We start from the raw sequence: 14128 nt of genomic DNA on the forward strand, positions 1-14128 counted from the left end.
CACACAAAATGGGTGAAACTGATGACCAACTACTTGATCAACTCGAATCAACTACTGAAATTCCAGGGGAATCACATGAGAGTGGCTGGATGAGTGGAACCTATATGGATCAATCCGAAGAGTCACACGGGTTGGGTGAAACTGATAGGCAACAACATGGTCAACTTGAACCAATAAGTCGTGAAAATCTCGAAGAGTCCGATGAGTCCAACAAAATGGGTGAAACTGATAACCTACTGCTTGGTCAACTCGAATCAACTACTGAAATTCCAGGGGAATCACAAGAGAGCGGCTGGATGAGTGGAAACTATATGGATCAATCCGAAGAGTCAAATAGGTTGGGTGAAACAAGTAACCAACAAAAGGGTCAACTCGAACTAACAAGTCTAGAAAGTTTTGAAGAGTCCGATGAGTCCAACAAAATGGGTGAAACTGATAACCCACTACTTGGTCAACTCGAATCAACTACTGAAATTCCAGTTGAATCTCAAAAGAGTGGCTGGATGAAGGGAACCTATGTGGATAAATCCGAAGAATCACACAGGGTGGTTGAAACCCATAACCAACAACATGGTCAACTCGAACCAACAAGTCTAGAAAGTCTTGAAGAGTCCAATGAGTCACACAAAATGAGTGAAACTGATAACCCACTATTTGGTCAACTCGAATCAACAACTGAAATTCCAGGGGAATCACATGAGAGCGGCTGGATGAGTGGAACCTATATGGATCAATCCGAACAGTCACACAGGGTGGGTGAAACCCATAACCAACAACATGGTCAACTCGATCCAACAAGTCTTGAAGAGTCCGATGAGTCATACAAAATGGATGAAACTGATAACTCACTACTTGGTCAGCTCGAATCAACAACTGAAATTCCAGCGGAATCACATGAGAGTGGCTGGATGAATGGAACATATAACGACCAATCTGAAGAGTCAAACAGGTTGGGTGAAACTAGTAACCAACAACATGGTCAACTCGAACCAACAAGTCTAGAAAGTTTGGAAGAGTCGGATGAGTCACACAAAATAGGTGAAACTGATAACCCACTACTTGGTCAACTCGAATCAACTACTGAAATTCCAGGGGAATCACATGAGAGTGGCTGGATGAGTGGAACCTATATGGATCAATCCGAAGAGTCACACGGGTTGGGTGAAACTGATAGGCAACAACATGGTCAACTCGAACCAACAAGTCTAGAAAGTGTGGAAGAGTCGGATGAGTCACACAAAATGGGTGAAACTGATAACCAACTACTTGGTCAACTCGAATCAACTACTATAATTCCAGCGGAATCACATGAGAGTGGCTGGATGAGTGGAACCTATATGGATCAATCCGAAGAGTCACACAGGTTGGGTGAAACTGATAGTCAACAACATGGTCAACTCGAACCAACAAGCCTAGAAAGTCTTGAAGAGTCCGATGATTCACACAAAATGGGTGAAACTGATAACCCACTGCTTGGTCAACTCGAATCAACTACTGAAATTCCAGGGGAATCTCATGAGAGTGGCTGGATGAGTGGAACCTATATGGATCAATCCGAAGAGTCACACAGGTTGGGTGAAACTGATAGTCAACAACATGGTCAACTCGAACCAACAAGTCTAGAAAGTTTTGAAGAGTCCGATGAGTCATACAAAATGGTTGAAACTGATAACCCACTACTTGGTCAACTCGAATCAACTACTGAAATTCCAGTGGAATCTCAAAAGAGTGGCTGGATGAGTGGAACCTATATGGATCAATCCGAAGAGTCACACAGGGTGGTTGAAACCCATAACCAACAACATGGTCAACTCGAACAAACAAGTCTAGAAATTCTCGAAGAGTCGGATGAGTCACACAAAATGGGTGAAACTGATAACCAACTACTTGGTCAACTCGAATCAACTACTGAAATTATAGGGGAATCACATGAGAGTGGCTGGATGAGTGGAACCTATATGGATCAATCCGGAGAGTCACACAGGTTGGGTGAAACTGATAGTCAACAACATGGTCAACTCGAACCAACAATCCTAGAAAGTCTTGAAGAGTCCGATGATTCACACAAAATGGGTGAAACTGATAACCCACTGCTTGGTCAACTCGAATCAACTACTGAAATTCCAGGGGAATCTCATGAGAGTGGCTGGATGAGTGGAACCTATATGGATCAATCCGAAGAGTCACACAGGTTGGGTGAAACTGATAGTCAACAACATGGTCAACTCGAACCAACAAGTCTAGAAAGTTTTGAAGAGTCCGATGAGTCATACAAAATGGGTGAAACTGATAACCCACTACTTGGTCAACTCGAATCAACTACTGAATTTTCAGGGGAATCACATGAGAGTGGCTGGATGAGTGGAACCTATATGGATCAATCCGAAGAGTCACACAGGTTGGGTGAAACCCATAACCAACAACATGGTCAACTCGAACCAACAAGTCTAGAAAGTCTTGAAGAGTCCAATGAGTCACACAAAATGAGTGAAACTGATAACCCACTATTTGGTCAACTCGAATCAACAACTGAAATTCCAGCGGAATCACATGAGAGTGGCTGGATGAGTGGAACCTATATGGATCAATCCGAACAGTCACACAGGGTGGGTGAAACCCATAACCAACAACATGGTCAACTCGATCCAACAAGTCTTGAAAGTCTAGAAGAGTCCGATGAGTCACACAAAACGGGTGAAACTGATAACTCACTACTTGGTCAGCTCGAATCATCTATTGAAATTCCACCGGAATCACATGAGAGTGGCTGGATGAATGCAACATATAACGATCAATCTGAAGAGTCAAACAGGTTGGGTGAAACTCTAAACCAACAACATGGTCAAATTGAACCAACAAGTCTTGAAAGTCTTGAAGAGTCCGATGAGTCACACAAAATGGGTGAAACTGATAACCAAAAACTTGTTCAAATCGAATCAACTAGTGAAATTCCAGGGGAATCACATGAGAGTGGCTGGATGAGTGGAACCTATATGGATCAATCCGAAGAGTCACACAGGTTGGGTGAAACTGATAGTCAACAACATGGTCAACTCGAACCAACAAGTCTTGAAAGTGTCGAAGAGTCGGATGAGTCACACAAATTGGGTGAAACTGATAACCAACTACTTGGTCAACTCGAATCAACTAGTGAAATTCCAGGGGAATCACATGAGAGTGGCTGGATGAGTGGAACCTATATGGATCAATCCGAAGAGTCACACAGGTTGGGTGAAACTGATAGTCAACAACATGGTCAACTCGAACCAACAAGTCTTGAAAGTGTCGAAGAGTCGGATGAGTCACACAAAATGGGTGAAACTGATAACCAACTACTTGGTCAACTCGAATCAACTACTGAAATTCCAGGGGAATCACATGAGAGTGGCTGGATGAGTGGAACCTATATGGATCAATCCGAAGAGTCACACAGGATGGGTGAAATCCAAAACCAACAACATGGTCAACTCGAACCAACAAGTCTAGAAAGTCTTGAAGAGTCCCATGAGTCACACAAAATGGGTGAAAATGATAACCCACTGCTTGGTCAACTCGAATCAACTACTGAAATTCCAGGGAAATCACATGAGAGTGGCTGGATGAGTGGAACCTATATGGATCAATCCGAAGAGTCACACAGGTTGGGTGAAACTGATAGTCAACAACATGGTCAACTCGAACCAACAAGTCTTGAAAGTGTCGAAGAGTCGGATGAGTCACACAAAATGGGTGAAACTGATAACCAACTACTTGGTCAACTCGAATCAACTACTGAAATTCCAGAGGAATCACATGAGAGTGGCCGGATCAGTGGAACCTATATGGATCAATCCGAAGAGGCACACAGGTTGGGTGAAACTGATAGTCAACAACATGGTCAACTCGAACCAACAAGTCTAGAAAGTCTTGAAGAGTCCCATGAGTCACACAAAATGGGTGAAACTGATAACCAACTACTTGGTCAACTCGAATCAACTACTGAAATTCCAGAGGAATCACATGAGAGTGGCCGGATGAGTGGAACCTATATGGATCAATCCGAAGAGTCACACAGGGTGGGTGAAAGCCATTACCAACAACATGGTCAACTCGAACCAACAAGTCTTGAAAGTCTTGAAGAGTCCGATGAGTCACACAAAATGGGTGAAACTAATAAGCAACAACTTGGTGAACTGGAAACACAACTTGGTCAACTCGAACCAACAAGTCTAGAAAGTCTTGAAGAGTCCCATGAGTCACACAAAATGGGTGAAACTGATAACCAACTACTTGGTCAACTCGAATCAACTACTGAAATTCCAGGGGAATCACATGAGAGTGGCTGGATGAGTGGAACCTATATGGATCAATCCGAAGAGTCACACGGGTTGGGTGAAACTGATAGTCAACAACATGGTCACCTCGAACCAACAAGTCTAGAAAGTCTTGAAGAGTCCCATGAGTCACACAAAATGGGTGAAACTGATAACCAACTACTTGGTCAACTCGAATCAACTACTGAAATTCCAGGGGAATCACATGAGAGTGGCTGGATGAGTGGAACCTATATGGATCAATCCGAAGAGTCACACAGGGTGGGTGAAAGCCATTACCAACAACATGGTCAACTCGAACCAACAAGTCTAGAAAGTCTTGAAGAGTCCCATGAGTCACACAAAATGGGTGAAACTGATAACCAACTACTTGGTCAACTCGAATCAACGACTGAATTTCCAGGGGAATCACATGAGAGTGGCTGGATGAGTGGAACCTATATGGATCAATCCGAAGAGTCACACAGGGTGGGTGAAATCCATAACCAACAACATGGTCAACTCGAACCAACAAGTCTAGAAAGTCTTGAAGAGTCCGATGAGTCACACAAAATGGGTGAAACTAATAAGCAACAACTTGGTGAACTGGAAACACAACTTGGTCAACTCGAACCAACAAGTCTAGAAAGTCTTGAAGAGTCCCATGAGTCACACAAAATGGGTGAAACTGATAACCAACAACATGGTCAACTCGAACCAACAAGTCTAGAAAGTCTTGAAGAGTCCCATGAGTCACACAAAATGGGTGAAACTGATAACCAACTACTTGGTCAGCTCGAATCAACTACTGAAATTCCAGGGGAATCACATGAGAGTGGCTGGATGAGTGGAACCTATATGGATCAATCCGAAGAGTCACACAGGGTGGGTGAAAGCCATTACCAACAACATGGTCAACTCGAACCAACAAGTCTAGAAAGTCTTGAAGAGTCCCATGAGTCACACAAAATGGGTGAAACTGATAACCAACTACTTGGTCAACTCGAATCAACGACTGAATTTCCAGGGGAATCACATGAGAGTGGCTGGATGAGTGGAACCTATATGGATCAATCCGAAGAGTCACACAGGGTGGGTGAAATCCATAACCAACAACATGGTCAACTCGAACCAACAAGTCTAGAAAGTCTTGAAGAGTCCCATGAGTCACACAAAATGGGTGAAACTGATAACCAAGTACTTGGTCAACTCGAATCAACTACTGAATTTTCAGGGGAATCACATGAGAGTGGCTGGATGAGTGGAACCTATATGGATCAATCCGAAGAGTCACACAGGGTGGGTGAAATCCATAACCAACAACATGGTCAACTCGAACCAACAAGTCTAGAAAGTCTTGAAGAGTCCGATGAGTCACACAAGATGGGTGAAACTGATAACCCACTGCTTGGTCAACTCGAATCAACTACTGAAATTCCAGGGGAATCACATGAGAGTGGCTGGATGAGTGGAACCTATATGGATCAATCCGAAGAGTCACACAGGGTGGGTGAAAGCCATTACCAACAACATGGTCAACTCGAACCAACAAGTCTAGAAAGTCTTGAAGAGTCCCATGAGTCACACAAAATGGGTGAAACTGATAACCAACTACTTGGTCAACTCGAATTAACTACTGAATTTCCAGGGGAATCACATGAGAGTGGCTGGATGAGTGGAACCTATATTGATCAATCCGAAGAGTCACACAGGGTGGGTGAAATCCATAACCAACAACATGGTCAACTCGAACCAACAAGTCTAGAAAGTCTTGAAGAGTCCCATGAGTCACACAAAATGGGTGAAACTGATAACCAACTACTTGGTCAACTCGAATCAACTACTGAATTTCCAGGGGAATCACATGAGAGTGGCTGGATGAGTGGAACCTATATGGATCAATCCGAAGAGTCACACAGGGTGGGTGAAAGCCATTACCAACAACATGGTCAACTCGAACCAACAAGTCTAGAAAGTCTTGAAGAGTCCCATGAGTCACACAAAATGGGTGAAATCCATAACCAACAACATGGTCAACTCGAACCAACAAGTCTAGAAAGTCTTGAAGAGTCCCATGAGTCACACAAAATGGGTGAAACTGATAACCAAGTACTTGGTCAACTCGAATCAACTACTGAAATTCCAGGGGAATCACATGAGAGTGGCTGGATGAGTGGAACCTATATGGATCAATCCGAAGAGTCACACAGGATGGGTGAAATCCAAAACCAACTACATGGTCAACTCGAACCAACAAGTCTAGAAAGTCTTGAAGAGTCCCATGAGTCACACAAAATGGGTGAAACTGATAACCAACAACATGGTCAACTCGAACCAACAAGTCTAGATAGTCTTGAAGAGTCCCATGAGTCACACAAAATGGGTGAAACTGATAACCAACTACTTGGTCAACTCGAATCAACTACTGAAATTCCAGGGGAATCACATGAGAGTGGCTGGATGAGTGGAACCTATATGGATCAATCCGAAGAGTCACACAGGATGGGTGAAATCAAAAACCAACAACATGGTCAACTCGAACCAACAAGTCTAGAGAGTCTTGAAGAGTCCCATGAGTCACACAAAATGGGTGAAACTGATAACCAACAACATGGTCAACTCGAACCAAAAAGTCTAGAAAGTCTTGAAGAGTCCCATGAGTCACACAAAATGGGTGAAACTGATAACCAACTACTTGGTCAACTCGAATCAACTACTGAAATTCCAGGGGAATCACATGAGAGTGGCTGGATGAGTGGAACCTATATGGATCAATCCGAAGAGTCACACAGGATGGGTGAAATCCAAAACCAACAACATGGTCAACTCGAACCAACAAGTCTAGAAAGTCTTGAAGAGTCCCATGAGTCACACAAAATGGGTGAAACTGATAACCAACTACTTGGTCTACTCGAATCAACTACTGAAATTCCAGGGGAATCACATGAGAGTGGCTGGATGAGTGGAACCTATATGGATCAATCCGAAGAGTCACATAGGGTGGGTGAAAGCCATTACCAACAACATGGTCAACTCGAACCAACAAGTCTTGAAAGTCTGGAAGAGTCCGATGAGTCACACAAAATGGGTGAAACTGATAACCTACTGCTTGGTCAGCTCGAATCAACTACTGAAGTTCCAGGGGAATCACATGAGAGTGGCTGGATGAGTGGGACCTATAACGATCAATCCGAAGAGTCACACAGGTTGGGTGAAACTGATAGTCAACAACATGGTCAACTCGAACCAACAAGTCTTGAAAGTCTCGAAGTGTCCGATGAGTCACAGAAGATGGGTGAAACTGATAACCAACAACTTGGTCAACTGGAAACACATTCCGAAATTCCAGGGGAATCACATGAGAGTGGCTGGATGAGTGGAACATATAATAAATCCGAGGAGTCACACAGGTTAGGTGAAACTGATACCTCACAACATGGTTCATTCGAATTTATAACTGAAAGTCCTGAAGAGTCCTTGGAGTTTGACTCGATGAATGGAACATTTAATGAACAACACGGTCAACTGGAAGTTGCTCCTGGAATCCCAGGTAATACAGTTGAGCCTGTTTGGATGAGTGGATTTCCGTCTGAAAGCCCAGTTTTATCTGTTGAATCAGTTGAAAGCCCTTCTAGTGAGTCAGGTAGTCTAAGCGGCTCTGTTGAAGATAATGGGTCATTAGTTGATAAAAGTCAGGAAACATCTACATACAGTGAAAATGATACCGATTTTGAGAAAAAGATTGAAGTCGATGAAACAATTATACAACCCTCTGGTGTTGTAGAAAACATTGCAATAAAAGAGTCAATAAATTCAACTGTTGAAACAAATTTGGATGGAAGCGTTACAGATACTTTCAGAGAAACATTATCAGAAACTCTAAAGGAGGGCTCATTGGCAGATACTTTAGGGCAAAGCCCAACCTACAAGCCAGGTATCGCATCTATAACAAGTCCGAATTTGATGAATAGTAAATTATCAATTAATGGTTTTAATAATAACGGAAACGTTCAAGGACAAAGACCTGTTCAGGCACCTCTTTATGCACAGTCACTAGGTGCTCTCCCTGGAACTCTACCCGGAACTCCAAACGCAGCTTCAATCGGTGTCCTTAATGGAGCTCCTCAAACAGCTCCTATTTCACCTGTCCAAGGGGCTCTACAGATGATTCCTCAAGGATCTATTAAAGGAGCTTTGGAAATGAGTCAGAGACCTACTTATAGCTCAGGTTATGGTTTACTACACGGGCTTGTACGTGGAAAAACAAACGGAAGGGGACCAGTGCGTGTAGGTGGACGTGGTCGATTTAATGGCTATGGGTATAGACGCGGAAATATGTATGGATATGGCCAGGGACACGATCATGACCATGATCATGACGCTGGTAAGCCTGGATCCATAACCTTGCGAATTGATGATCATGACCATGATCATGACCATAACCATTTGCAACCTGCACTTAATGGAAAAGTGGGCATGAGGGGAGCAATAACTACCCCAGTCAAGGCAAGAAGTAAACCAAGGAAATCGCAAACCCTTTCAATAAATATTGGAAAGAGTGGAAGGAATAAATTGCCGAGGAGGAAGCAAGTCCTGGTCGACCACCACGATGATCATGATCATGACCATCATGATGAGAAACCTCCCTCCATCACCTTGAAACTTGACGATCATGATCATCACCACGATCATGACCATTTGGATACAGCAGTAACTACACCAATCAAGCCAAGAAGAAAACCAAAAAAATCACAAACTCTTTCGATTAATATTGGAAAGACTGGAAGGAGCAAATCCCCAATAAGGAGGCCAGTAATTGACGACCACCATGATGATCATGACCATGATCACCATGATGTCAAGCCCCCCTCTATTACATTGAAACTTGACAATCATGACCATGATCATGATCATGATCATTTAGAAACTCCCATTAACAGTCAATTGGCCATTAAAGGAGCAGTACCTTTACCGCTGAAGTCGAGACCTAAACCAAGCAAATCGCAAAGCATTTCAATAAACATTGGAAAGAATGGAAGGAGTAAATCCAAGAGGCCAGTAATTGACTACCACCATGACGATCATGACCATGATCACCATGATGTCAAGCCCCCCTCTATTACATTGAAACTTGACAATCATGATCATGATCATTTAGAAACTCCCATTAACAGTCAATTGGCCATTAAAGGAGCGGTTCCATTACCACTGAAGTCGAGACCTAAACCAAGCAAATCGCAAACCATTTCAATAAACATTGGAAAGAATGGAAGGAGTAAATCCAAGAGGCCAGTAATTGACGACCACCATGATGATCATGACCATGATCACCATGATGTCAAGCCCCCCTCTATTACATTAAAACTTGACAATCATGACCATGACCATGATCATGACCATTTAGAATCTGCGATAAACGGCCAATTAGCTATTAATACAGCTGTAACTAAACCAATCAGACCACGAAGAAAACCAAAAAAACCCCAAACCCTTTCAATTAATATTGGAAAGAATGGAAGAAGCAGATTCCCAAAGAGACGTCCAACAATTGACGATCACCATGATGACCATGATCATCATGATGAGAAACCCCAAACCATCACCTTGAATCTAGGAAACCATGACCATGATCATGATCATGACCATTTGGAAACTCCAATTAATGGACAATTAGGTCTTAATGCAGCAGTAACTAAACCAATCAAGGCTAGAAGCAAACCAAAACAATCGCAAACCCTTTCAATTAATATTGGACAGAATGGACGAAACAAAATTCCAATAATTGACGACCACCACGATGATCATGATCATCATCATGATGTTAAGCCTGCTGCCATCACCTTGAATCTTGCTAATCATGACCATGACCATGATCATGACCATTTGGAAACTGCAATAACTGGCCAACTAGGTATTAATGGAACAGTAACTAAGCCAGTTAAGGCACGAAGAAAACCAAAAAAATCACAAACCATTTCAATAAATATTGGAAACAATGGTCGGAACAAATTCCCAAGAAGGAGACCAACAATAATTGATGACCACCATCATGATCATGACCATGATCACCACGATATTAAGCCCCAGGCCATCACATTGAAACTTGACAATCATGACCATGACCATGATCATGATCATTTAGAAACTCCCATTAACAGCCAATTGGCCATTAAAGGAGCAGTACCTTTGCCACTGAAGGCAGCAAGACGAAAACCAAGCAAATCACAAAGCATTTCAATTAATATTGGAAAGAATGGACGAAGAAAATCCTCACGAAAGGCAAAAATAATTGATGATCACCACGATGATCATGACCATGATCATCATGATAATAAACCCCAAACCATCACGTTGAATCTAGGAAATCATGACCATGACCATGATCATGATCATGATCATTTGGAAACCCCTACAAATGGCCAATTAGGTGTTAATGCAGCATTAGGTACACCAATCATGGCACGAAGCAAACCGAAAAAATCACAAACCCTTTCAATTAATATTGGAAATAATAGACGAACCAGACTCGCTAGAAGGGGATCAGTAATTGACGATCACCATCATGATCATGACCATGATCATCATGATGATAAACCCCAAACCATCACATTGAATCTAGGAAATCATGACCACGACCATGATCATGATCATTTGGTAACTCCCGTCAATAGTCAATTGAGCATAAATGCAGCGGAAACTAAACCATTAAATCAGTCAACTAATCAACAGTTAACCAACTCAAAAGAAAATAGTTCTGAAGAAAACAGCAAACCCAGTACAATAACGATTAATCTTGACAAAAATAAAAGGCGACGCAGACCAAAAAGCATTAGTATCCCAAATTATCCACAACGAGCAGCTCCAGCAGATATAACCTTATCACTTGGAAGTAAAAGAAGAATACCGAAATCGGTTATTAACCAACCGGATGAAAATCTGGCTGCCCGTTCGAATGGCAAAATTTTGCCTTTGGTCAATGTCAAAAGAGGAAGTCCATCGCTAACTTTGACTCTTGGAGGTAATAGCGGCAGAAGAAGACGTAGCCGTTCTGGTTACAAATATCCTACTAACCCGGGTAATTTAGCGCAAGTAAATTCTGTTCCTCAAATTCCACCTTTTCCACTCAGAAATGGATATCAAAATGGTGGATTATATGGAGTTAAGCAATATTCACAAAATAATATTCCAACAGGAAACAGTGGAATATCAATAAACATAAATTCAAATGGAATTAGCAGAAAAAGAAGAAGAAGACAAGAACGTGAACGATTCGTTCCTAATTATTAAGTAGTAATTATGTACACCTAGAATTAAGAATTATTTAATATTTAGTTTTATCAATAATTAGGATAATAATCAGCCCTATTCTGCTTTCATGTGAATATAATTAACTCTTTAACTCTATCTTGTCATTCTGCTATCCATCGGGTGAACTGCATTATCGTACACCTATTTGACGTCTACGTGAACGTCAACTTAAACAAAAATGGCGACGAATGTAAATTGGAAGAAAAAAAATCTTTTTATGCTGTGTTTTTTGCATAAAAAAAATTACATAACTTACTAACAAATACATAAAAATTTGTGAGAAGTAGAATTTCGCTTAATTTAAATGATGGTGAATTCATTAAAACAACCAAAAGTGACAGATCTGCAACAATTTGTATGCGGACTACAAATAATTTATGGAGCAAGTTCATTAACTTGAATAGTGGAATATCGAACAACATTACCGATATTTCCGACGTGACTGGATTCACCCCGTTGAATAGCAGAATGGTGATTGCTGAATATTAAGGGATTATTGCCCCCCGATTGATAGCGGAATAGGGCTGAATGTTAAATTATAAAATGAATCGATGTAATTTGTTCTTATTAAAAAAAAAAAAATAATCTATATGTAAATAAAATCAATGAAAAAATAAACAATTGTTGATTTATTTTTATTTATTCGAAATTGACAGAGGGCCAGGGCTGCAGCATATAATGAAAAGTTTCTTATTTCTTTAAGAATTTCAGTTTTAGACAAATTAAAGCTTGTTTGAATTGAAGTTTTTAATTTAACCCAAGATGGCAGTCATTTTATTTCAGGTAGTAGGAAATATTTGAATTCAACTAGGGTGGCAATCATTAAATTTAAAGATTTTTAAGGTTTTTAATCTATTAAATCATTGCCATCACTGATCTCTATAAACGATTTTTCTAAGCATTTGTAGAGCGTTGTTATTTGAAATGCCAATTGAAGAACTATTATAATAAGTCTAAAATTTTATGTAGGGAAAAAACATCAAGTCGGGTGTTGTTTATCTAACGGTATAAATAATATATCGTCCTGCTTTCATTTTATACAGATATATGTACATTTGTACTGCTTTTCTAGTTTCATCTTCAATTGTTATAATAACTGTTATACATGTAGGAACTGTTAAACTTTGTTGGAAATCCATTCAAAAATTAATGTAGCTAAGGAAAAAAATGAAGAAAAACAGTATTTGAAGCTCAACCAATACAATCATTTTATTGGAACTTTAAAAGAAAGAATATTAGAATTTTTTGTCATATACAAGATTCAAAATCAAAACAAGGATTCCTGGAATGAATTCATGTGTTTATTGTTCCTCGCTTTGTTCGGCTTCTTATATTTCAACAGGTTGTTGGCCCTGTTCAGGTTGTTGGCCTTGTCCAGGTTGTTGTCCTTGTCCTGGTTGTTGACCCTGTCCTGGTTGTTGACCCTGTCCTGGTTGTTGACCCTGTCCTGGTTGTTGTCCCTGTCCCGGTTGTTGGCCCTGCCCTGGTTGTTGGCCTGGCTGTTGCCCCTGTCCTGGCTTTTGCTGTCCTTGTCCAGGCTTTTGTTGCCCTTGTCCTGGTTGTTGCCCCTGTCTTGGCTTTTGCTGTCCTTGTCCAGGCTTCTGTTGCCCTTGTCCAGGTTGTTGACCTTGTCCTGGCTTTTGCTGTCCTTGTCCAGGCTTTTGCTGCCCTTGTCCTGGTTGTTGGCCCTGTCCGGGTCTCTGCTGTCCTTGTCCAGGTCTTTGCTGTCCTTGTCCTGGTTGTTGTCCCTGTCCGGGTCTTTGCTGTCCTTGTCCAGGCTTTTGCTGCCCTTGTCCTGGTTGTTGGCCCTGTCCGGGTCTCTGCTGTCCTTGTCCAGGTCTTTGCTGTCCTTGTCCTGGTTGTTGTCCCTGTCCGGGTCTTTGCTGTCCTTGTCCAGGCCTTTGCTGTCCTTGTCCAAGTTGTTGTCCCTGTCCGGGTATTTGCTGTCCTTGTCCTGGTTGTTGTTCCTGTCCTTGTTGTTGTTGGCCTGGCCTGTGTTCATGTGGGCGACGTTTGTTTTGTGGTGGACGACGTCCCTCTTCTTGCTCTTGTTCTGGTTGTTGTTGTTGTGGTGGTGGACCATGTGGCCTTCTTTGACCTGCACGACGGCGTCCCTGTGGTGGACCCAATCTCTGTCGTCGGTTTCTTGCAATATCTTCTTCTGAGCTTTCTTCAGAACTCTCTTCGGAACTACTGTCTCCAATTCGCCTATCCTCAACTGGATGGCGACGGAATTTTGGAGGACTCCTTGCTGCAGCTACAGCTAAAACTGTAAGTAATGCAAAAACTACTAGAAACTTCATTGTACTTAATGTTTTGTCAAGACAAACTTAACTATGCGTAATCATATCGAATGGTCTATGTTTTATACTAATTTCGAACACCCGGAAGTTATCCATCTATTCTTTTAACAGACATATTTATTTTATAGCAAAACAAAATGTCAATATTTGATATGATGCACTTATTAAAAGAAATAAAAAACACATCAAAAAGCTGTTCAATTAAATACGTGTGAAGTATCAAGT

The 14128-nt window shown here is 41.5% G+C and overlaps 1 protein-coding gene across 1 annotated transcript; it reads right to left on the reverse strand.

The window, feature by feature from the left end:
* Window positions 1-12783: 12783 nt before the first annotated feature.
* LOC129918593 (uncharacterized) lies at window positions 12784-13924 on the reverse strand. The gene has a single exon (XM_055999212.1). It carries the CDS (start codon window positions 13901-13903, stop codon window positions 12929-12931), a length of 975 nt encoding a protein of 324 aa, XP_055855187.1. The 5' UTR covers window positions 13904-13924; the 3' UTR covers window positions 12784-12928.
* Window positions 13925-14128: the final 204 nt, after the last annotated feature.

This window comes from Episyrphus balteatus, chromosome 4 (assembly GCF_945859705.1).
Source record: "Episyrphus balteatus chromosome 4, idEpiBalt1.1, whole genome shotgun sequence".
In the NCBI taxonomy this organism is placed as follows: Eukaryota; Metazoa; Arthropoda; class Insecta; order Diptera; family Syrphidae; genus Episyrphus; species Episyrphus balteatus.

Coding starts and splice junctions, on each gene's coding strand:
- LOC129918593 (XM_055999212.1), bottom strand. CDS start 13,903: ATGAAGTTTCTAGTAGTTTTTGCATTACTTACAGTTTTAGCTGTAGCT.